The sequence below is a fragment of the Perognathus longimembris genome, chromosome 13, assembly GCF_023159225.1.
Source record: "Perognathus longimembris pacificus isolate PPM17 chromosome 13, ASM2315922v1, whole genome shotgun sequence".
Taxonomy (NCBI): Eukaryota; Metazoa; Chordata; class Mammalia; order Rodentia; family Heteromyidae; genus Perognathus; species Perognathus longimembris.
In genome coordinates this window covers 58,025,403-58,048,754 of record NC_063173.1, presented here as the reverse complement: position 1 = coordinate 58,048,754, position 23,352 = coordinate 58,025,403, and the positions used below count along the sequence as shown (strand labels likewise).

The 23,352-nt window shown below is 58.0% G+C and overlaps 5 protein-coding genes across 6 annotated transcripts; 3 read left to right on the top strand and 2 right to left on the bottom strand.

Annotated features, from left to right (window-relative positions):
- Positions 1 to 864: 864 nt before the first annotated feature.
- Syvn1 (synoviolin 1) lies at positions 865 to 7,713 on the top strand. Of its 2 annotated transcripts, none has more exons than XM_048359928.1 (16): positions 865 to 939; positions 1,706 to 1,854; positions 2,044 to 2,136; positions 2,228 to 2,380; positions 2,487 to 2,535; positions 2,927 to 3,030; positions 3,883 to 4,009; positions 4,088 to 4,187; positions 4,262 to 4,327; positions 4,422 to 4,538; positions 4,616 to 4,779; positions 5,044 to 5,172; positions 5,258 to 5,401; positions 5,487 to 5,673; positions 6,278 to 6,426; positions 6,506 to 7,713. In XM_048359928.1, the coding sequence occupies exons 2-16, from the start codon at positions 1,723 to 1,725 to the stop codon at positions 6,610 to 6,612; spliced, it is 1,821 nt and encodes a 606-aa protein (XP_048215885.1). In that variant the 5' UTR covers positions 865 to 939; positions 1,706 to 1,722; the 3' UTR covers positions 6,613 to 7,713. The 2 variants fall into 2 exon arrangements, with proteins under 2 accessions (XP_048215885.1, XP_048215884.1); XM_048359927.1 differs by having other exon boundaries at positions 6,503 to 7,713.
- Positions 7,624 to 11,475, bottom strand: Mrpl49 (mitochondrial ribosomal protein L49). Its single transcript, XM_048359929.1, has 4 exons — positions 11,380 to 11,475; positions 10,169 to 10,319; positions 9,002 to 9,126; positions 7,624 to 8,883 (listed from the first exon to the last, which is right to left on the bottom strand). Exons 1-4 carry the CDS (start codon positions 11,458 to 11,460, stop codon positions 8,737 to 8,739), a joined length of 504 nt encoding a protein of 167 aa, XP_048215886.1. The 5' UTR covers positions 11,461 to 11,475; the 3' UTR covers positions 7,624 to 8,736.
- Positions 11,476 to 11,568: 93 nt separating this feature from the next.
- On the top strand, positions 11,569 to 13,494 carry Fau (FAU ubiquitin like and ribosomal protein S30 fusion). The gene is made up of 5 exons (XM_048359930.1): positions 11,569 to 11,721; positions 11,969 to 12,051; positions 12,151 to 12,295; positions 12,634 to 12,689; positions 13,321 to 13,494. Exons 2-5 carry the CDS (start codon positions 11,977 to 11,979, stop codon positions 13,444 to 13,446), a joined length of 402 nt encoding a protein of 133 aa, XP_048215887.1. The 5' UTR covers positions 11,569 to 11,721; positions 11,969 to 11,976; the 3' UTR covers positions 13,447 to 13,494.
- A 3,300-nt stretch (positions 13,495 to 16,794) lies between these two features.
- Znhit2 (zinc finger HIT-type containing 2) lies at positions 16,795 to 18,055 on the top strand. Its single transcript, XM_048359652.1, has one exon. It carries the CDS (start codon positions 16,839 to 16,841, stop codon positions 18,003 to 18,005), a length of 1,167 nt encoding a protein of 388 aa, XP_048215609.1. The 5' UTR covers positions 16,795 to 16,838; the 3' UTR covers positions 18,006 to 18,055.
- Positions 18,056 to 18,184: 129 nt separating this feature from the next.
- On the bottom strand, positions 18,185 to 23,317 carry Tm7sf2 (transmembrane 7 superfamily member 2). The gene is made up of 10 exons (XM_048359651.1): positions 23,168 to 23,317; positions 22,798 to 22,994; positions 22,652 to 22,706; positions 21,978 to 22,172; positions 21,800 to 21,903; positions 19,730 to 19,849; positions 19,256 to 19,424; positions 18,970 to 19,050; positions 18,761 to 18,883; positions 18,185 to 18,534 (listed from the first exon to the last, which is right to left on the bottom strand). The coding sequence occupies exons 1-10, from the start codon at positions 23,217 to 23,219 to the stop codon at positions 18,374 to 18,376; spliced, it is 1,257 nt and encodes a 418-aa protein (XP_048215608.1). The 5' UTR covers positions 23,220 to 23,317; the 3' UTR covers positions 18,185 to 18,373.
- Positions 23,318 to 23,352: the final 35 nt, after the last annotated feature.

The following is a 23,352-nucleotide window of genomic DNA, read 5'->3' as shown; positions in this document are numbered from 1 at the left end:
CCACACAGCAAGCCGGGTAGAATGTGGACACGTAGCCGCTGAAGAAATCAATCTACTCGAAACAAAACAGGATTAGCAGGAATCTTTCCAGCCCTGGCACTTGTGCCGGCCCTCCCTCTCTCCCGTGGCCGGGCAAACGTTCCCCGGGGCCGGGTAGGGATCACCGGCCTCCGGCCAGCGCGTTCACAGCTGGGACCCGAGCCGGTCCCGGGCGACGTGGCCTAACGCCCCTAGCAACCACTCACCTGCTCGGCCCTTCCTATTGGCCAGACGTTTTCCTTTCTCTTCCTTATTGGTCCGCGTAACTTTACGGTAGCCAATGGGTGGCAGCCACGGGCCTCACTCCCACACAAGGGGGGGGGGGAAAGGAGGGCGAGCGCGGCGACACCGGGCAGCTTTCGGGGCCCGGCGTTTCCAGGGGAGCCGCTCATTTGCCAGGCTGTGGTAAATACCTGTGAGACGAGGCTCCGGGAGCGCCGGCCGCCGGCCGGCGGCGGTCAGTCAGCCCCTCGCGCACGCCGCCCGGCGAGCGGCGCGGCCCGCGGGACACGCCACCTTCCCGGCTCTGGAGCGCGCGCGGGGTGGGGGCCGCTCCGGGCCGGGGCCGTACCAACTGTGAGGCGCACGGGGGGGGACACCCCCGCGCTTCCCGGCGTCCGCTTCCGTCCCCGCTTCCGTCCGCATCTCCGGCTCAGCTCCTCCCCGTGCACGCGGGCCCCTCACACGGCCTTCCGACGGCCGCGCCCGGAACCGCACGGGGCGCGCCTCGCGAGCCCCCCCAGGCCGCCGCCCTTGGTGCGGCCCGCGCCGCGCCCCGCGCCGCCGGAAGTGAGGTGTCTCACCCCCTGACTTCCGGTTCGCAGGGGGTGGGGAGTGTTGTTAACCGGAGCGGCTGCCGCAGTCGCGGGGATTGAGCGGGCTCGCGGCGCTGGGCTCCTGGTGAGTGAGGCCGAGGCCGGCCCCGGTTGGGGTCGGGATCGGGGCCGAGACCTTCCCGTTGAGGTCACCGGCATCGGGCCCCCCCCTCGCCCGAGCTCGGCCTGTCAGATGGCCGTGGGCCGCCGGCGCCGGCGCGGCCCGCACTCCCGGAGGCCCAGCCCCGCCTGCTGCGCCCGCACCTCGCGGCGCTCACAGGTGCGCGGCTGCCTCGCTCCCGCCACTGCACCCCGTCCACCGGCCGTTTCTACGGTGCCCCGAGTTGACACTGCCTCGGGGCTTGGGGGGGACGTCAGGGTTCCAGGCTGACGTACCCCCGCCCGCTCCCGAGGGGCGCGCGTCCGCCCCCCCCCCCGCACAGCTGTCACCCAGGAGGCTGCGCCCCTTCGCGCCTGCCTCCACCACCCCCACCCCCCCGCCGCCCAGGCCAAGCGTTCCCGCCTCTCCAACGCAGTTTTGCTGTTGCGCCTCACCCCAGCTCGTGCACTCGGTGGTCAGCGGTGACAATCCCCCCGCCCCCCCGTATTAGTGTTTTAGTTTTGCCACTCTAGAGGATCGCCTTGGCAGGGCAGAGTCCTAGATTTGAAGGGACCGATCCAGGTTCCAGGCCTTGTGTCAGTGAGATCCCTTGACCCCTCTGAGCCTCAGTGTATGGCATATGGTCTGCCAGATCCGATCTCCCTTCCTCCTATGGACGCTGTGCCAGGCCCTATGTTAGGTTTGCGATCATTACATCCATTTTCTTTTACATCTTTTCCCCCCCATGCAGGTCTCCGGGCCAGGGCAATGTTCCGCACCGCAGTGATGATGGCGGCCAGCCTGGCGCTGACCGGAGCCGTGGTGGCACACGCCTACTACCTCAAACACCAGTTCTACCCCACTGTGGTGTACTTGACCAAGTCCAGCCCCAGCATGGCCGTGAGTTCTGGGCTCTGGGAGGGAGGATCGCCCTGGGAGGGAAGGAGGAGTCTGCCTGGGGCAGAGGCGGGGCTACAGATCCGGTAAGTAGGGGAGTCATAGCCACTAGCTGCCTAACTTTTGAATAAACTGATGATGCCTTGGGGAGCAGAAAAGAGACCTCAAACCATAGCCTTTCTCCACTCCTAGGTCCTGTATATACAGGCCTTCGTCCTTGTCTTCCTCTTGGGCAAGGTGATGGGCAAAGTGTTCTTTGGGCAGCTGAGGGCAGCCGAGATGGAGGTAAGGTGTCGGTGGCTGGCTCCGATGGTGAGGGGCTGGAATCTGAGCAAACAGTATCTAGATTCTTCATCTTCTCTCGTCCAACCCCCAGCACCTTTTGGAGCGCTCGTGGTATGCGGTCACGGAGACCTGCCTGGCCTTCACTGTCTTTCGGGATGACTTCAGCCCCCGCTTTGTGGCGCTCTTCACTCTCCTCCTCTTTCTCAAATGTTTCCACTGGCTGGCAGAGGACCGCGTGGACTTTGTGAGTTGGGAGTGGCGGGCTCAGGAGCCACGTGGCTGGGTTGGGGATGGAAGGTGAGCCTCGCCTTCCTGACAGAGTCCCCCCCACCCCCTCTGCTCTGCCTCAGATGGAGCGAAGCCCCAATATCTCCTGGCTCTTCCACTGCCGCATCGTCTGTGAGTGAGGCTCCTGGAGGGCAGGGGACACAGCTGGAGGGAGGAGAGACGCCAAGGGAAGTCACCAGCCCCACGGGCTGCTCCCCCAGGGCCCCGGCTGCCCCTCAGCCCACAGCTGTACAGGAAAGATAATTTAGGAAGTTAATTTGCATAGTCTCTTGCTTGTTCCACTCAGCTGTCTAGACCCTCCGCTCGTTGCGTTGCCTCCTGGGGCCACCCTGTCCGACCCTGGGCAAAACTAGACTTCCCAGAGGCTGAATCCAATGGTGTGTGCCCCCCCAACTAGAGGGTGGTGCCACACCACGGTGGATTTGAGGCTGGCTGTTTTAAGGCAGGAAGTGGCTGTCAGGCCTTGGCTGACTCCGCTCCCCCACCTCGGGGGTCCCCACAGCCCTTATGTTCCTCCTGGGTATCCTGGACTTCCTCTTCATCAGCCATGCCTATCACAGCATCCTGACCCGGGGGGCCTCCGTGCAGCTGGTGTTTGGCTTTGAGGTAAAAGTGACTGGGGAGGTTGGGGGGACTACCCCGAGGTAGCACTGCATGTGCCTGGGGTGAGCCAACAAATCAAACTGAGCACATGCTGTGTGGCCACCCGGGAGCAGTGGTCACTCAGGGATGGCCCTTCTCACGCACTCCTGGGTGGTGGGTGCCGGGGAGCACAGGCTGATTCTGGGGAACCCTGACTTGGAGTTCAGGAAGTCTTGCTGGAGGCTGGCATTGTAGCTGGCTCTGGATGGCTGGACTGCTAGGGACACCATGTCCCAGGCCAGAGGCAGAGTATTCAGTGACAGTTCACATGTGCAGAGGGCTGATGTATGTCAGGTCTTGTCCCAAGCTCCTGACCTGCTTTTCTTAATAAGCAGTAGTTCTGCAGCTCGCTGATGAGCAAAGTGTGGTTGAGTGAGTTTCAAGGGCTCTCCCAGCTAGTGAGTGGAAGGGCCTGTGCTGGGGCCCGGTGCTGCAGCGAGGCTGGCGTGGAAGGGGGCTGGCGTTCACGATGCTGCAGCGAGGCTGGCGTGGAAGGGGGCTGGCGTTCACGATGCTGCAGCGAGGCTGGCGTGGAAGGGGGCTGGCGTTCACGATGCTGTAGCGTGGCTGGCGTGGAAGGGGGCTGGCGTTCACGATGCTGTAGCGTGGCTGGCGTGGAAGGGGGCTGGCGTTCACGATGCTGTAGCGTGGCTGGCGTGGAAGGAGGCTGGTGTTCACCGTGGCTCGCACAGAAGGGGGCTGGTGTTCACGGTGCTGCAGCGTGGCTTGCATGGGAGGGGGCTGGTGTTCACGGTGCTGCAGCGTGGGTCGCGTAGGAGGGAGCTGGCATTCATGTCCCCCTTGCGTCCTCTCCAGTATGCCATCCTGATGACCATGGTGCTCACCATCTTCGTCAAGTACGTGCTGCACTCCGTGGACCTCCAGAGCGAGAACCCCTGGGATAACAAGGCTGTGTACATGCTCTACACGGAGCTCTTCACAGGTGAGGGGGGTGGGGCTTCTCCCGACACCCCCCACCCCCCACCCTCTGTCCACACGGTCCTGACCGGCTGCTCTGCAGGCTTCATCAAGGTTCTGCTGTACATGGCCTTCATGACCATCATGATCAAGGTGCACACCTTCCCGCTTTTTGCCATCCGGCCCATGTACCTGGCCATGAGGTGAGTCCAGCCCTGGCCTCCACACCCTGACCTGCCCCTCCCTGTTTCCCTGCGTTCACCAGCTGTCCTTTCAGGCAGTTCAAGAAGGCTGTGACAGATGCCATCATGTCTCGCCGAGCGATCCGCAACATGAACACGCTGTAAGTAGGCTTGTCCGCGCCGCTCTCCCGGCTCCGTCCTGGATCCCCTTGGGCTGAGCCCAGGCCCTGACACGCACCCCACCATCCCAACCAGGTATCCAGACGCCACCCCTGAGGAACTCCAGGCAGTGGACAATGTCTGCATCATCTGCCGGGAAGAGATGGTGACTGGTGCCAAGAGGCTGCCCTGCAACCACATCTTCCACACCAGGTGGGGGCGGCCCCGGGGAGCCGGCACCCCCACAGGCCCTCGGGACCTGCTGACCACTGCCTGCTCTTGACTCGCAGCTGCCTGCGCTCCTGGTTCCAGAGGCAGCAGACCTGCCCCACCTGCCGGATGGATGTCCTACGGGCATCGCTGCCAGCCCAGTCACCACCGCCCCCTGAGCCTGCAGACCAGGGGCCGCCCCCTGCCCCCCACGCCCCTCCACTCCTGCCCCAGCCCCCTAACTGTGAGTGTCTCTTCATGTAGCTCTTTACCGTGACACAGGGGAGCTGGCCCTGGGTTGGGTAAGGAAGACACTGGGTAATCAAGTTTCTGCCCCCCAGAAGCTCAGTCTGCACAGGGAAGGGTGAGAACGTGAGAACTAAATTTAAGTGCAGCTGTGGCTCGTGCTGAGCTCTCGGCCCGGCAGGAGCAGAGGCCAAAGCTTCCTGCCCGGGAGTGGGGTCCACGCAGCTCAGCCCTGTCTCACCACCCTCTCCTCTCTCTGCAGTCCCCCAGGGCCTCCTGCCTCCTTTTCCTCCAGGCATGTTCCCTCTGTGGCCACCCATGGGCCCCTTCCCACCTGTGCCACCTCCCCCCAGCTCAGGCGAGGCCGCAGCCCCTCCCTCCACCAGTGCAGGTGAGCCTGGGGGTCCTTCATTAGCTGGGGGTGTGGCCGGCATGAAGACCGGCCCTGCAGCCTGCTAACCCCTGCTCTTCACCAGCCCTTTCTCGGCCCAGTGGAGCAGCCACAACCACAGCTGCTGGCTCGGCCCCTGCCCCTGGCTCTGCAGCCCCAGAAGCTGGCCCCGCCCCTGGCTTCCCATTCCCTCCTCCCTGGATGGGCATGCCCCTGCCCCCGCCCTTTGGTAAGCTGGGCCACTCTGGCATGTATTGGGGGGAAAGCCTCAGTTGGGCCCAGGCCCCCCAGATTAAGTTTCCACCTTTCTCCAGCCTTCCCGCCAATGCCTGTGCCCCCCGCGGGCTTCGCTGGGCTCACCCCAGAGGAGCTGCGGGCTCTGGAGGGCCACGAGCGGCAGCACCTAGAGGCCCGGCTGCAGAGCCTGCGCAACATCCACACGCTGCTGGACGCCGCCATGCTGCAGATCAACCAGTACCTCACGGTGCTGGCCTCCCTGGGGTGCGTCTGCCAGAACCCTCTCTCCCTAACACCTGCTGACTCAGGCCACCCACCTCCAGCTCAGCCAGGGTCAGGGTTCTCCTCCTCCGCAGCTGAGAGCTGGTAATGAGGGCTGACTGGGGCTCTGTCTTGTTTTTCTAAGCTTCTGTTGCTCTGACTCCTCCCCTGACATTCCTTTATGCTGGGATTGCCCCAGAGCTCAGGAGATGCGCTGGCCCCTGGCCCGGTTACAGTGCCAGTCCCACTGCTCACCTGCTCTGTGGCCTCCTTTACCGTACTGGTACGGGAGTCCTACTTCCTAGACCTAGGTGGCACCCAACAGGGGGCGTGCCCAGAGTGACACTGACGCTGGCAGGAGTGCTGATGTTCCCAAGGGGAGAAGGCAGGACAGCAGGGGACCTGTCTGCAGCCCAGGGCTGCAGGAGATTGATAATCCAAGTGCTGACAGTCACTCTGCTTTTGGATTGGTCCCATCTGAGATCCATTCCACACCCAGTTCACTTGTGTTCACTGGGGCCCCAAGGTGCCATCCTGAACTGTCCTGCAAGGCTCTCTACTGCCCAACCCAGGGTGCCAAGGCCAGGCCCTTGTCCTCTCTTTCCAGGCCCCCCAGGCCTGCCACTGTCAACCCCACTGAAGAGACGGCCTCCACAGGGGTTCCTGCTGCGGCCTCTGCCAGCAACCCCAGCTCTGAGGCCACCCCCCCACCCGCAGGACCCTCCCCATCAGCCTCTGAAATGGAGAAGCCACCAGGTAGGTGTGCTCCCCCACTGCGGGGTGGGCCGGTGGGCTGTGCCTTCCTCTGGGTTCCATTCCTCACCTCTGTCCCCAGCTCCTGAGACAGTGGGTGCTGAGGAGCTGCCTGAGGACGGAGAGCCTGATGCAGCCGAGCTCCGCCGGCGCCGCCTGCAGAAGCTGGAGGCCCCTATCGCCCACTGACACTGCCCTAGTCCTGGCCCTGCCCCCGCTCTCTTGAGCAACCCTAGCTGGAACATGTCCTGCCACCAAGTGCCAGCTCCCTCTCTGTCTGCACCAGGGAGTCGTAACCCCAGCTCTGAGGAAGCGGGGGCACCCCCAAGGCCCAGTGGAAAGAGGGTGGCCTCCTGGCTGAGAGCTGGAGCCCTCAGAGCCCCGGGAGGCCATGGGGATGTTGGGCAGTTCCAGCCTTCCTCTCCACCCTTCAGCCCTGTGGTCTGCTAGGGCTGGGAAGGCAAAGGCTTGGCCTCTGAGAAGCCCTCTTCTCCACCACCCCCCTTTGGGAGGAGGGGCAGCCCCTCTGGGCCCTACTTGTGTGTGTGTGTGGGGTCACACTGCGTGAACAGTATTAGCTCCCATTCTCAAGTGTGGATTCCAGAGGGGCTCGAGGCAGGTCAGGAACTGGCCCGACTCCCCCGCCAAGAGTGGCACCAATCCTTTCCTTATCCCAGTCTCCCCCAGAAGCCCCCTTGTGATGGTGGCTGTGCCCCCTACGCCCTGTGGCATTTCCACGTCTTACTGGCAACCACACAACTCAGGGAAAGGAGTGCCTGGGGTGGGGGGGCAGGCGGGCAGCACTGAGGGACCCTGCCCTCCCCTCACCCGGGCCCTTTCCCTGCAGCTTCTCAGCTGAGGCGGACAGTCTCACCCAGCAGCCACTGCCCAGCCATGTGGGCTGAGGGCCAGCGCGCTGCTCCTTAACCACTGCGACCCTGGGACTCAAGGAAGACCACTCCTGACCTGCAGAGCTTTTCTCCAGTTCAGGATTGAAACTGCTTCCTGACCTAGTGGCTTTTGGCTTATATTTTGTCTTTAGAATTGGAATGCTTGACCCCAGGAAGGAGGTGCCGGAGTGCAGTTCCTGCTCTCTAGTCAGTTCAGCACAGGCTCTGGGCTGGGCAGAGACCACAGGAGCCAAGGCCTGCCCAGCCCTGTCTTTCTTCCCCTCGGTTTTGTGTTACAAGAGTTGCTGGAGACAGTTTCAGATGATTATTTAATTTGTAAATATTGTACAAATTTTAATAGCTTAAATTGTATATACGGCCAAATAAAAACTTGCATTAATGACTGGTGGGACTCGTGTTTAGGATCTAGGCCAGGCTCCTTTCCCTGGCCCAGGCTGCGGACTTGTGAAGGGTCTGAATCTCCAGGATCAACAAGAAAGGCTTGGCTACTTTACATATGGGGAAACTGAGCCCCAGAGAGCTTCAACACCCTCTGCCCTAGGTCAGAGATAAGTAGGGTAGCCAGGAGCCAAACACTGCCTTAGCCAGTTTGATGGGGAGGTGGGAGTGGGAATTCAGGATTTGGGCTCCCCCGGCTCTGACGGTGGGACGAGTGTGAAGGCTAGTTGCTATGGGGTGGGAAGGATGGATGGCAAGGGTGTCAAGGACCTGCGCCTCCACCCTTCTACCTGCAAACCCCGGGCCCGCTTGGACTAGATGGGCAGCCTTGAGGATGGCCTTGGGCTGGGCTGAGAAGCACCCAGGCGCCCCCTTGTGGCCAGGCCAGCCAAAGCAAACCATGTAACCTGTGGCACTGGAAACCTGGCCATGCCAATTGGTTTGGAATGGAGCAGGGACCAGGACTGGGTCTCCTAATCTCTCTGGGACAGACCTGACATTCGGTGCTTTTCTTTTGGAACTTAAAGATGCTCCTCAGGACCCTGTTTCCACAATCTCCAGCAAGCCAAATCTGGCCTAGACCAAGAGCTGGGGAAGATCCTGGGGATAAAGGATATATGCCCAGTGGGTCTAGCCTGTGAATGCTCCCAAACAATGTTGGGCAACTGCTTCCACCAGGTGATAAGCCCTGGAATTTGAAAAACTAGATCAAAGAAGCCCGAAGAAACAAGCCACAGTGAGTGGAGGGATGGCAGTCAGTACTCTCTCCCAGTGGACCCTTGTGTGGAAGGGTCCCATTTCTCCCTTAGTCAGTCAAGGCCTAACACTTAAAGCCCTTTAGCCTCACGCACTGAACAGCCTTTTGGATCCTGTCCCCAAAGGCTCCAATGTCCAATTCCCCCCTCTTGAGGTCCCTTGGCCTCCAGTCTGCGTGGGACACCGCCAACAGGCTGCACAGTGGGGCTCAGAAGCCCTTCTCAAGAAGCCAGGCTTTAAGTTGCTCATCAAAGTAGCCCTTGACCCGCAGAGTACCTGTCACCTCATTAACCTGGGTGACTGGTTTCTTCCCAAGGAGTGGGCTCAAAAAGTCTTCCACATCCTTCTGCAGAGCCTGAGGAAAGATGAAACGTCAGGCTTGGTCAACAATCCTTCCTTTCCAGCAACCTCCCATCCCTTAAGCTCCCCAACGGTCAGAACCAGACCCTAACCGAACTACCCGACCCACTTACCCATATGTCCCCTTCTACTTTCCGGATCACAGTCATGTGGCGATTGCCGTGTGTGATATCCCTGTAGACAGGGACGTTGTGCATCCGGGAGCGCCGCACAAAGTAGGGCAGGTTGGGTGGGGGGTCTGTGACAAGGAACAACGGTGATAAACAATTTGTTCTAGATTCCATCTCACTCAGCCAAAGCCTTTCCCCTCACAAAATTACCCTGTTGTATCCAACTGGACCAGCCAGCCTGACTTCAAGTCAGGGTAACTCTTCCTTCCTTCAACTTAAGAGTCAGACTAAATTATTCATCATACCTTCAAGGTCCTACAAAGAACATGTGACCAAGTAGGTACTCAGGGAAAAAATGGAGTCATGCCAGGTGTTGGTGGCTCGTGTTTATAGTCCTAGCTACTCAGGAGGCTGAGATCTGAGGATCATGGTTTGAACCTAGGCACCTCTCATTTCCAATGAACCACCCAAAGGCCAGTAGTTACAGCTTGGGTAGTAAGAGTGCTAGTCCTGAGCAAAAAGAGCTCAGGGACAGTGGTCAGGGACCGAGTTCAATCTCCAGCACTGGTACATATACATGTACATGTGTGTATACATACACACGCACTCAGAGAGTTAGGGCATAACTCCTGTGTCTTTGGGTTCCCCCTGGGGCCAATGTTTGTCTTTTTCCACTGAAAACAATTTCTGGAACAAAGGGGTAAAAGCAGTAGGCACCTATTTTGCTGGGCTCTACCCTAAGTGGTTTATGTGCTGAATGGATTATCTTCAGTTTGCTTAGTGATCTTGGGAGAAACTTAATGACTTACAGCTCAACAACAGTGTACAGCAGAGCCAGAGTCCCATTCAAACACAGAAACTGTCTTACAAACGGTGTTCTCAGTAAAGGTAATCTGTTGTGCTGGGGGTGAAGGGAGATCTTGTCTTCATGACTTACTTTCTCCCATATGGAAATATTCCCAGTCTAGTATCTTAAAATGCATGGCCATCAGTGAAAGAGAGGGAGAGGGCTCTACTTCTGAGTCATTCCTTGGAAGACAACGCTACCCTAGAAGATCTCAATGCGAGCACAGGAACCACGGGAGATTCTAAAGACTCAACAGGGACAGGCTGAATAAACGCTGAGGAGGAGGAAGCTCCTGTTCAAACTATGCCCATTACCCTGCTTACCTCTGGGAGGCTGCCAGCCACTAGGTGTGGGATAATGTTCATGCTTCGGGGGCTTTGGGATGCTGGTAGGGGGTAAGAGACGCTCCACGAACCGGTACTCATCTGAAGACTCCACAAAGCCGGTATAATCAGGAGGCCTCTGGGTCTGGCTCTGAGACAACAAACCGTTTCTTCATTAATTCACCCATGTGGAAGAGGGCAAGGGATGTGCACGCACACACACAGCAATTCTCACTATTCTCTGGGCATTCTAACACACACACACACTGCAATTGTCAGTATTCTCTGGGCATTCTAACACACACACACTGCAATTCTCAGTATTCTCTGAGCATTCTAACACACACACAAACACACTGCAATTCTCAGTATTCTCTGAGCATTCTAACACACACACTGCAATTCTCAGTGTGCTCTGGGCATTCTAACACACACACACTGCAATTCTCAGTATTCTCTGAGCATTCTAACACACACACACTGCAATTCTCAGTGTGCTCTGGGCATTCTAACACACACACACTCAGCAATTCTCAGTGTTCTCTGAGCATTCTAACACACACATACTGCAATTCTGAGTATTCTCTGGGCATTCTAACACACACACACACACACAGGAATTCTGTGTGCTCTGAGCATTCTAACACACAGACACACACGCACACTGCAATTCTCAGTGTGCTGTGGGCATTCTAACACACACACACAATTCTCAGTGTGCTCTGAGCATTCTAACACACAGACACACACACAATTCTCAGTGTGCTCTGAGCATTCTAACACACACACACACAATTCTCAGTGTGCTCTGAGCATTCTAACACACACACACACAATTCTCAGTGTGCTCTGAGCATTCTAACACACACACACACACACACACACACTTCTCAGTGTGCTCCGGGCAGTCTATGGAAGCCCTCAAGTTCTGGATTCGGCGCTGGCCCCAACCCTAACTCTTCTTCCCCCGTCCCCTCGGGCTGAGAACGTCGGTGACGCTCTCCCGTTCGGTCCCGCGGCGGTCACATGTCAACCCCCGCCCTCCGCCGGGGTCGGTCGCCAGGCGGCCACCTTCCCTCCCACTCTCGTAGGCACCGAGGAGACAGGAAGACGAGGCCCGCCTCCCCCCCGCGAAAGGACGCAGCTTCCGGACCCGCACCGAGCACCCGAGAGCCCCGTGCCACCCTCGGCGGCGAGCCCAGCGCTCTCACCAGCTGCCGGAGGCCGCAGCCTCGCTGGACGCCGGTCCCCCTCCACAGCCAACGCGCACCGCTCACCACGGCCGCCGCCATCTTGGCCTCCTCCCGCTGGCTGCGCGCGCACCCGGCTTGGTCCCACCCGGCCCGGAGGCAGCGCCGCAGTCGGCAGGACGCCTGCGCGGAGCCCGGAGGGGGCGGGGCCAGAACGGCAGTGGGCGGTACAAATAGAGGAGCGCGTCCAGTCGCTCGGCGGTGACGCGCCACGCAGCCGGGCCCCAGTGCGCCTGCGCACCGCGCTCCTTCCTCTTTCTCGACTCCATCTTCACGGTAGCGGCCGCTGGTCCCGCGGTTCCGGTGAGCCGTGTGCGGCGGGCGGATCGGGAGCCCCGTCGGTGGCTGGCTGGGCGCGGAGCGGGTCCCGGGGCGCGGGGAGCTGGGAAGGAGGGTCCCTTTGTGGCCCTGGGCTTCCTGAACTTCCCGGTAGGCCCGGCGTTCCACACGTGAGGCCCCCGCGACGCCCTCGGACCCGCCGGGCCTCCCCGGGCATTTCTTCCCCTCTCTCACCAGCCTCCTTTCCCCCCCCCCCCCGTTGTTTTCTCAGTCGCCAAAATGCAGCTCTTCGTCCGCGCCCAGGAGCTCCACACCCTTGAGGTGACGGGCCAGGAGACGATCGCCCAGATTAAGGTGCGTGCGCCCCGCGCCCTCCCTCGCCCGCCCGCCCGCGTGCCCCGCGGGGAGACGGGGGATGCTTACTTTTTTTCTGCGGGTTTTTACGTCTGGTAGGCTCGTGTGGCCTCCCTGGAAGGTATCGTCCCCGAAGACCAGGTCCTGCTCCTGGCAGGCACGCCGCTGGAGGATGACGCTACCCTCGGCCAGTGCGGGGTGGAGGCCCTGGCTACCCTGCAGATCGCCGGCCGCCTGCTTGGAGGTGAGTGGGGAAGGGGGGTTTGGGTTTTCTTTCTCCTACTTGGTAGCCTTAGAACAGAGTGCGAGTGTAACCGCTCCTCAAGTCCCTCGCCAGACCTTCGTCCAGCTCTCGGTTTCCCTCCCTAAAGTCAGGAAGACCAGGTCCCTGAGGGGCGGGCTCTTCAGTTATTGTTGAAAGTCAGGAGTTGGGGAAATGATGCAGGAAACTTGACTAGAACTCAGATCTCCGCCACTTTCTTTTGGATCCAAGTTGTCTTTGGAAGTCTGAGATGAGGAAAGCCATGGTATTGAGTGGTGCCTGGTGTCTTAACCTGTGGCTCTCCATTTTCCCCACCCTAGGTAAAGTCCATGGATCCTTGGCCCGTGCTGGAAAAGTGAGAGGTCAGACTCCCAAGGTGAGTGGATTACTAGTGCTACTTGAACTTTGGGGTTTGGTTGTTGTTGTTGTCGTCGTCACTTTTTCTTTTCTTTTTCTTTTTTTGCCAGTCCTGGGCCTTGGACTCAGGGCCTGAGCTGAGCACTGTCCCTGGCTTCTTTTTGCTCAAGGCTAGCACTCTGCCACTTGAGCCACAGCGCCACTTCTGGCAGTTTTCTGTATATGTAGTGCTGGGGAATCAAACCCAGGGATTCATGTATTAGAGGCAAGCACTCTTGCCACTAGGCCATATCCCTAGCCTGTCACTGTCTTTTTCTTTCAAAATAGCTAAGACTGGGGCTGGGAATATGGCCTAGTGGTAAAATGCTCACCTCATATACATGAAGCCCTGGATTCAATTTCTCAGCACCACATATATAGAAAACGGCCAGAAGTGGTGCTGTGGCTCAAGAGGTAGAGTGCTAGCCTTGAGCAAAAAGAAGCCAGGGACAGTGCTCAGACCCTGAGTTCAAGCCGCAGGACTGGCAAAAAAAAAAAAAGGTAACACTCTGGTCTTTCGTATACCTTTTCCCTTCCTAGAGAAGGGAGTCTGAGGGAAAGATCCTGGCATAGTAAAAAGTAACCTAAGGTCTAATCCATCCTTTTTCCAGGTGGCCAAACAGGAGAAGAAGAAGAAGAAGACTGGCCGGGCCAAGAGGCGGATGCAGTACAACCGACGCTTTGTCAATGTTGTGCCCACCTTTGGCAAGAAGAAGGGCCCCAATGCAAACTCTTAAGTCCTGAGTAATCTTGGCTTTGTGTAATAAAGCTACTTCGACCATGCAGCTCATAGTTTTATCTTTCTTTGCAGGACCATGAGGCTGGGGGAGGGGAGGTATGGCTGGTGGTGTGTTCCCTAGAACAGTGTAATAAGTAACCTGCAACCCTTGGTCTTGAGGAAAATAGACATCAGTAGGGGTAGGGCTATCCCCATCCTAAGTAAATTTGTACTCAAGTCCTTTTTCATCCTCTAGCCAAAGGAAATAGTCTTGGGGGCTGGGAATGTGGCTTATTGGTAGAGTGCTTGCCTAGCATGCATGAAGCCCTGGGTTCAATTCCTCAGTACCACAGAAAAGGCTAGAAGCAGTGCTGTGGTTCAAGTGGTAGAGTGTGTGAGCACAGAGGGGCTTGGACAAAGACCAGGCTCTGAGTTAAAGCCGCAGGACTGGCAAAGAAGTCTTAAGTTAGAGGCTGATTTGGGGAGCAACAACAGAAGAGGGGAAGTGGAAGTCCATAACACAAGAACATGGAATGCCTTTGCTATCACTTCATTACACACAAAGGTGAAGGATGCCCTTCTTTGTACTTCTGATTGTTTGGCTGGCTTTGCCAATTTAATCACAATCAGGATGGAGTAGTTGATTTATGGTTCCTCCCTAGCAACATTTTAGCTTCACGTGTTGTCATAATGTTAATGAGTCTGCTGGTTCTTGGAATGCAATATACTAAAGTTAACAAAAGCCTATAGGCTCTGGACTTGAACTTCTGAGCTTAGAGCTTCCATGTTTTGTTTTTCCCTTCTGCTCTTGTCTGGCTTTGACCCTGAACCACTGGTCTCTGCCTGCCATGTGTGGGTTAAAGGATGTAAAATGCTTGGGTAAGCACCTGGTCAGTGTAGATGTGTGCAAGTATTGGCTATCTTGTTTCTGTAGTTTTTTTTTTTTTTTTTTAAAGGCTCCTTTCTACCTTTTCGTGAGGGGTGTTGAGTTTGAACTTGGCCTCAGACTTGCTGGGCTAGCATCCTACCAGTTGAAGCAAGCCATCACTCAAGCGTTGGCTTTTTTCAGGAGGCTTGAAGTCATGGCACGGGCATGGTCCCTGAGCTCTTCTGCTCAAGGCTAGCCGTCTACCACTTTTGAGTCACAGCTCCACTTCTGGTTTCTGAGTGATTAATTGAAGATGAGTCTCAACAGGGTCTTTCCTGCCTGGGACTGGAACCATCATCCTCAGATCTCAGCCTCCTGAGTAGCTAGGATTACAGGCGGGAGCCACCCGTGAGCCTGGTTTTTTTTTGTTGTTGTTGTTTTGTAGGGGAAAGTGAGAAAACTAAATAGATGGAAGTGTTTGGTCTCATACATAAAGCAGGGTTTGGGATTGGCTTTTCCTCAGGGAGGAAACTACCCAATCAAGCATCACCTGGAGAAGGAATTGCAAAGACGGGAAAAAGTGTCGGGTGGGTGCAGAACCTGTATGGTCTTGTGAGAGAGAAGGCTGGGTTTGTCTAACTCCATTTTCTGTTGCTCTGAATACCATCCTGAGTAAGGAAAAAATACATTTTGGTTCAGTTACATAACAGACCCTCCAGACAAACCATTAATCCATTTATGGATTAGTACATTAAGGCAGAACTTTCATGACTAAACCACCTCTTGGTATCTCTCAGTAGGGATTAAGTTTCTATTTGAGAACTTGTGGGGGCTTGCTGTTTTGTGCGTGTTCTGTTATACCTTCCTTCCCCTTCCTCCTCCCCTCCCTCCTTCCATTTATGTGTAGTCTAGGATAACCTGGCCTGCAACTTGAGATCCTTTTGCCTTAGTTATCCAAATGCTGGAGTTACTGGTCAGTGCCACTACACCTATGCTTGGCTCAATATTAGTGCCCCTGTGGACATTTACACAACAGCAGGGGCAAAATCCAATGTCCTATTGCAATGGAGTCATGAAAAGGATTTACGTGAGAGACTAAGGTGATCTGATTTGTAATCTGGTTGCAGTAGAAGCCCTTGGCACAGGCAAGGTGCTTTGGTACTGGAAATTAAATTGAGCTATAAACAGACTAGGCAATCCCTATGCCACTGACCAACACACAGCCTTGTGATCTAATTCTTTTGGAGGGCTAGAAAGTAAGGAAAACAGTTAAGGGGGTGAAGTCTAGATAAGGTGGCCATTCGTGGAGGATATAGAGATGGTCTTCAAATCCATCTAAATTTTGGAGGGAAAGATAAATGCAGAATGTGGAATTGGATGTGAGGTCAGAGAGACTACAGAACTGGATGCAATGAATGGCGCTTGGCAGCATTGTCATTTTTTGGTTTTGTTTTCCTTTCGGTGGGTCGTGGGGCTTGAACTCTAAGCTTTTTTGCTCAAGGCTTAGCGCTCTACCACTTTGAGCCCCAGTGCCATTTCTCATTTTCTGGGGTTTATGGATAAGTCTTACAGACATTCCTGCCTGAGATGGCTTTGAACCATCCTCAGTTCTCAGGCTCCTGAATAGCTAGGATTACAGGCATGAGCCACGGGCGCGCCTGGCTTGGTTCATTATCTTCACTGCACCTCAAGACTGCACCTCTTTAGGCTATCTTCTCTTTCGATCCTCTTTAAAAGAGTTCTTGATAATCATTAATATGGAGTCTACAGCTAACAGACTTGGATGGACGATGGCAATGAAGCTAAGTTTGGAGAAAATAGAACAGAAGCTCAGACATGAAGCTGTTTTGTTCTGCACGAGCAGTACCCCCAATATTAGGCCAGGTGTCCTCATCTAGGTCTTTTTATTCACTCTAATTGTCCCTTAATTTGTCTATAGTCTCTACGGGATAAAGGCTGCTCTTCCAGCGCAGGAAACTCATCCTTCAGAAGCCTGCCAAGGGGCTGGGAATGTGGCCTGGTGGTACAGTGCTTGGCTTGCATGCATAAAGCCCTGGGTTCGACTCCTCAGCACCACATAGATAGAAAAAGCCAGAAGTGGCGCTGTGGCTCAAGTGGCAGAGTGCTGGACTCAAAGAGGCCAGGGACAGTGCTCAGGCCCTGAGTTCAAACCCCAGGACTGGCCAGGTGTGTGCACTCATTCCTGCTGCAGCTCTCTAGTGCAAGAACGGTGGCCGGTGGTTTTCAGGCCGTCTAGGGCGCCCGGCGCGCCGCGGTCACTAGAGGGCGGCGAGCGGGCACCCACGATCAACTGACGCCACCCAGGTGGGGTTGCGTGCTTACGTCACTACCGCCTTCAGCGCCCGCCCGAAGCACGGCTCGGCTTCCGGGTGTGGGCGGGAGTCGCGAGAAGCCTCGCGATGTTGGCCGCGCCCGCGCCCCGCTATTGGCCCACTAACGGAGCGGAAGTGGCCTACGCAGCGCCGGAAGTGGCTGTGCTACGGCGTGGGTGCGCCCGCTGCTAGCACGCGGCTCCTGTTGCCATGGAGCCGGGCGGGCCCTGTGGTTTCTGCCCGGCCGGGGAGGCCCAGCCGGCGCGCTACACCTGCCCGCGCTGCAATGCGCCCTACTGCTCGCTGCGCTGCTACCGCGCGCATGGCGCCTGTGCCGAGGGCTTCTACCGCGACCAGGTGCTGGGAGAGCTCCGCGGCCGCAGCGCCTCGCCCAGCCGCCTGGCAGGCGCCCTTCGCCGGCTGCGCGAGCAACGCGAGGCGGAGGACGAGCCCGGAGCCGCGGGCCCCCGCCCCGGCCTGGCGCCCGGAGGCCTCTCGGGACTCTGGGAACGGCTGGCGCCCGCCGAGCAGGCCGCCTTCGAGCGGCTGCTGAGCCGCGGCGAGGCCGGACGCCTGCTTCCTCCCTGGCGGCCGTGGTGGTGGAGCCGCGGGGCCGGGCCGCGGCTTCTGGAAGAGCTGGAGCCGGCGACCGCGGCGCCCGAGGCCGGGAGGGATGCCGCCGCCGCCGCCGCGGAGCCGATTCCGGGGTCCGTCCCGGGGCCCCCCCCGCCCGCCGTGCCCGCCCGCATCCCCGCGCTGGCCAGCCTGAGCCGCGGCCCGGTCTCGCCGCTCGTGCGCTTCCAGCTGCCCAACGTGCTGTTCGCGTACGCGCACGCGCTCGCCCTCTATCATGGCGGAGACGACGCGCTGCTGCTCTCGGACCTCTGTGCCACGCTGCTGGATGTTTCTGGAGCCCTGGGCGCCCAACAAGTCTTCGCCTCTACGGAGGAAGCCCTGCAAGCCGCAGCCCACGTCCTAGAAGCGGGCGAGCACCCACCCGGGCCCCTGGGTACGCGGGGTGCCATGCAGGAGGCTGCCCGCATCCTGCTGGGTGAGGGACCTGCCAACCAGAAAGGCTACACGTTGGCAGCCCTTGGGCACGTAGTGCAGACCCTGGGCCGGGCCCGGAAACTAGCTGTGGCCCGCGAAGATCGAGAGCGCCTCTACCGGGCCAGGAAGAAGTGCCAATTCCTGTTGGCCTGGACCAACGAAAACGAGGCCGCCCTCACACCCCTGGCTCTGGACTGCACCGGTGCCTACCGGGCCCACGCCGTGGCAGCTGAAGAGGTGGCTGCCCTCACTGGGGAGCTGGAGCGGCTTTGGGGAGGCCCCGTGCCACCCGCCCCCAAGACTCTGATTGAGGAGCTCCCTGGCTGAATTGAGAACCGACCCTAATCATTAATAAAGCTGTGACTGGGCTGCCCAAAGGTTAGCAGTGCCCATTTCTGAGTAGCAGACTCGAGGGCCCATAATCCACCCTCCAGCTTCTCCATAGTCAAGCTAATTCAGCCACCCATAAACATCCTAGCCCTAGATTGGGAGAGAAGGCACACCATGGGTTCCAGACATTTATCTCAAACTGGGAAGCGTTTCTGTGGGCACTGCCTTCATCTTCTTGCTCCAAAGCCATCTCTTCTCAGGCTAGGCTCCCTTGAGCTGCCTGGTACGGCTCAAGACCAGGTTGGGTGCAGGCCCTTAAGCCCTGCATCCTGGGAGCAGGTGCACTGGTGGACAGCCGAACTCCTTCAGTAGACGTAGGGCACAATGCGGTAAGGCACTCGCTGGCAGTACTCCTGCCAAGCTCGACCGTACTTCCGCAGGCACTGCTGCTCATCCCGGGCCTCCCGGTGCACCAGCAGTGCGGTGAAGTAGAGGATGTAGAAGTAGGGCAGCAAGTGGGACACCCCTGTAAGGAAGGAGCTCTGTGACCCTCTAGCCAACACCTCAGGTCACCAAGGTTTCCACAGAGCAGCAAGGTCCAGTATGAGGTACACAAGACTAGGTTGGGACTGGAATTGGCCCCCACCACCACACGCTTCCCGGGCTTCCCCGTGCTGACTCCACTGTGACATTCCCAGGCTACGCCTCCTCTGGTTACCATTGCCACCCCCGAGTGTGTCCAGGCCACTCACCACAGGGCAAGGACCAGGCCAGAGACATGATGAGGTCTCCAAGATAATTGGGGTGGCGCACCATACCCCACCACCCAGACACCAGCAGTTTCCTTCCTGTGGCTGTAGGGATGGTCTCAAGGCCTGGGGAAAGATAGGTAGGGGAATAGGGAGCCCCAGAAAGCTTTGCCACCCCACATCTTCCATGGATCCCAAGAAACCCAGCTCACCAGCCACACTAGGATCAGAAGGATTCTTGCGGAAAGTGTTTTTCTGAGAATTGGCCCTCCGGAAGATGAAGTAACCAACAGCTAGAGGGTAGGGGTCAGAGTGGGGGAGGACGAGCACCTGGTTAGAGATGAGAGTCTTTACCTGGTCCTGGCCATCCAGGCTCTGCAGTGACACCCGGGACCCAACTCTCAGCTTTGGAGAAGCACCTGAGCCGAGAGCCTGAATGAAGTAGGGGGGTGGGGGGAGCGGGGTGATGGGCCCAAACTGCTGCCCTTCCTGACTGACCATTGATGAAGCAGATGACCAAGGCCATGGGCAACCCCAGGGCCTGTGGGTGGTACAGCAAGAACTGGGCCTGCAGGCTGTAGGTGAAAGGTACCCAGACTAGGTCCCCAAAGGCCAGCATGAAGCCAAACCCATCGTGTGTGATGTCCATGGTGGTGAGGACGGCCTCCTGCAGAGACAGGACCCAGACACAGCGGCTTAACCTGGGGAGGTCCCCAGATGCCCTTCCTGGCCTCCCTGGTTCAGCCCAACCTCACCTCATGGGCTGGGGATATGGCCTAGTGGTAAGAGTGCTTGCCTCATGTACATGAGGCCCTGGGTTCAATTCCCCAGCACCACATATACAGAAAATGGCCAGAAGCGGCGCTGTGGCTCAAGTGGCAGAGTGCTAGCCTTGAGCAAAAAGAAGCCAGGGACAGTGCTCAGGCCCTGAGTCCAAGACCCAGGACTGGCAAAAAAAAGCTCCAACCTCACCTCATACCAGAGGGCATCAGCCACATACAGCAACTGGAAACCATTGACTAGCCACATGGCTAGCGAAGGGCTCCCACGCAGCTCCGCCTCCCTCAGCAGCAGGGCCAGGTTGATGAGGACCTGAGGGATTGGGAAGAAAGCATCATCTCCACACAGGTGCCAGCCCCTGGGTAGAGCAGAGCCAGCCTCCCAGCCGTCACTGTTAGTCACTCTCGGGTCCTGGTCCCTCGAATGCATCCAGGCCCTATATTCAGGGAAGTGGCTGGGACTCTACAGTGAAAACTGCTAGGATTTTGATGGTGGTCGTTATGGGATTTGAGCTCAGGGCCTGGGCTGATCCTTGTCCCTGAGCTTTTCTGCTCAAGGCTAACACTCTACCACTTTGAGCTACAGCTCTACTTCCAGTTTTCTGATGGTAATCTCAGATATTCCTGGAGAGGCTGGTTTTGAATTGTGATCCTCAGATTTCAGTCTCCTGAGTAGCTAGGATGACAGGCGTGAACCCCCAGCACCCAGCTAAAACTCCGAGTTTTGAACCTGAGTTTTTCACTTGAGCCAGTTGCTTATCTTTTCCAAAGCCACTGCCATGTGGAAAATGAAAACTGGGACAAGGACTCTGAGATAGGATGTATAAAGGACCAGTGGTTAGATGGGAACTAGCCCATGCTGAGCTTGGTGATGCCATTAAGATGACTTTTTATCCAGGTGCTGGTGGATCACACCTGAAATCCTAGCTACTCCAGAGGCTGAGACTTAGAGGATCACAACTCAAAGCCAGCTCAGGCAGGGAAGTGTAAGACTATTTCCAGTTAACCAACATGTCAGGCTGGACGCATATTTCAAATGGTAGAGCACTTGCTGTGAGCAAGTGGAAAGAAAGCACAAAGCCCTGTGTTCAAGTCCTGGTACCAACACGGGGGTGGGGGTGGGGCACAGGAGGATTATCTCTTCTAGTTCTCATAGTAGTTTTTATTCTATCCCATTTCACCAGTGAGTCTATGAGTCTAGAAGCTGGTCATGGCTGTCGGATCAGGACCCAGGTCTACAGTGGGGTCTGGCGTGGGAGCACTCAGGATTAGTTGGAGGTGAAAGTCTCTTAGATTTGTCTTCCTGGGCTGGCTGAGGACCTCCATCCTCAGATCTCAGCTTCCTGAGTAGCTAGGATTACAACCAGTGCCTTGTTAATGAAATCATTTTAATTAAAAACAAGACATCTCCCAACTCCACGGTGAGTCCTTGGCAGGCTTGCCTCAAGATGAGGTCACCCGAGGTGAAAGGTGGGACTTTGCTCAGGAGTTTTCTCTGCAGTCTTGGCCAGCGGCCCACAATTAAACATAGGCGGAGTGTTGTCATGGCTCCAGTGACAGCAGGTTGCTAAACCTGGCTATGAGGTCTGGGTTCTTCATTGACTTGACCTTGAAGTAGCACACCATCACTATCTTTGGAATGGATTTTGCACATTTAAACCGGTTTGCACTCTCACTACATTTTCCTGCTTTGTTTTCCCCACAAGCCCTGTCTCCGCTGTATTTCTGCTTTGGTGGTGTTGGGTGTGGGACCAGGGGGCTTGGTACATGCTAGCCAAGTGCTCTACCTCTGAGCTACACGCCTAGTCCCCTATGTAGCTTTTGCTGGTTTGGGGCTTTCTCGCTAAAATGAAACCTTTTTTTTTTTTTTCCCCCGCCAGTCCTGGGCCTTGAGCTCAGGGCCTGAGCACTGTCCTTGGCTTCTTTTTGCTCAAGGCTAGCACTCTACCACTTGAGCCACAGCACCACTTCTGGCCTTTTCTATGTATGTGGTGCTGAGGAATCGAACCTAGGGCTTCATGTATTTGAGGCAAGCACTCGTGCCACTAGGCCATAGTCCCAGCCCTAAAATGAAATCTTGATAAAGTATCTCTCTCATGTGACTAGAGCAATGACAAAGGCATGCATGTAGCGAGTGACATGTTTGTAGAATGGTTGTTTGCACAACTGTCACCCTGCCCTATGCATGCAGTGCTCACACACACACACACACACACACACACACACACAGCCCCCTCCTGGCAGCCAGTCAAGCCCAGCATACCCAGGCCATGAGGCCAGGCCGCAGCTCGCAGAAATATTTGAAGTCAAAGGAACAGATTCGAGGGTTGAGCTCCCGTCCCAGGAAAAAGTCGTAAATCAGGTTGCCTGGAGAAGAAGGTGATGGTGCAGGCAGGTGTACCCTTCTGTCTCCCCCCCCCCCCACGGAACCCCTCTCTCACCTGTGTTTCCCCCAGGTGCCAGGGCCGAGGCAGGGGCCACCAGGGCCTTCAAATAGAGGAGGAGGCTGAAGATGAAGGCCATGAGGGTGGCCGCAGACGCCAAGGGCAGGAGCATTTCTGTGAGTGCCCCCAGGGGCAGCCCCAGTAACACCCCCACAGCAACCAGCAGGGCTGTCAGCACCAGCGCCTGGAAGCCTGAACCCCAGCAGAGTGAGCCCTGGGGCTCTGCACCTTGCCCCCTCCAAAGCCAACATATAACCCAAAGCTCGAGAGGGTGGCACTCACTCCACACAACCTTCAGCTGGCACGGGGCAGGGGCATGGGGATACTGCCTTTCCAGAGACCCATAAAGCCAGGCGCTGGTGGCTCACCCCTGTAACCCTAGCTACTCAGCAGGCTGAGATCTGAGGATCGCGGTTCAAAGCCAGCCGGGTCAGGAGAGTCCGGGAGACTCTACCTCCTGTGAACCACCAGAAAACCGGAAGTGGCGCTGTGGCTCAAGTGGTAGCGCGCTAGCCTCGCGCTGAAGAGCTCAGGACCCACCGATCTACACTGAACGGAGACCCACGATGGAGCTCGGGGTTTGGGGCGAAGCTCCCTGGACTTCCCTGCTAGAGGGGGAAACCTCACCCCACCGGGGCAACTCCCAATGCAAGGGTGGGACCCCCAGGCACCGTTAATGGGGTAGAGCAGGCGCCTCCGGTCCTTCAGTTCCAGCCCCGTGGCCACCTGCGGGCACGGAGGAGGGGTCTGGTGAGGGGGCGCCCTCCCTCCCCCGCCCCCGCCCGGAGCCCTTAGCCGGGGTGTGGGGAGCGCACACCTGGCGCGCCGGCAGCAGGTAGAGCGCGGCCTGCAGGCCGAGCCAGGCGAGCAGCAGCAGCAGCGCCCGCGGGCTCCACAGCTCGGCCGGCGCCGGCAGGCTCGGGGGCAGGCCCAGGAGGCGCGCCGGGCCCGAGCGGGCCGCCAGGAGCAGGTGGAACATGGTGGCCGGCAGCAGCAGCAGCAGCGCCGCCGCGCCTGCGGAGGGAGTCGCGGCTCAGCCCCGGCCCACCTCGCCCGCCCCTCCGCCTCGGCATCCCTTCCCCGCCCGCCCCTCCGCCCGCTGCGTGGAGCCCGGCCGCCCCCGGCACCGGCCCCTCGGGGCGGACAGCTTCCCTGCAAACCCCGACCTTCCCCCGCTGCTCCGTTACCCAGGGGGCCCCCGAATTCCTGCGGGGCTTGGGGGCCCTGGGGAGGAGCCATGGTCGCTCCGCTCCGCTGGGACGCAGGGGCTCCGGAGGCGATCAGGGGCAGGTGGCCGGCGCCATCCACTGGCGGCGGCCGCGTCAGCGCGGAGGAATCGCCGGCGGCCACCCGCACCTGTCCCCCGACAGCG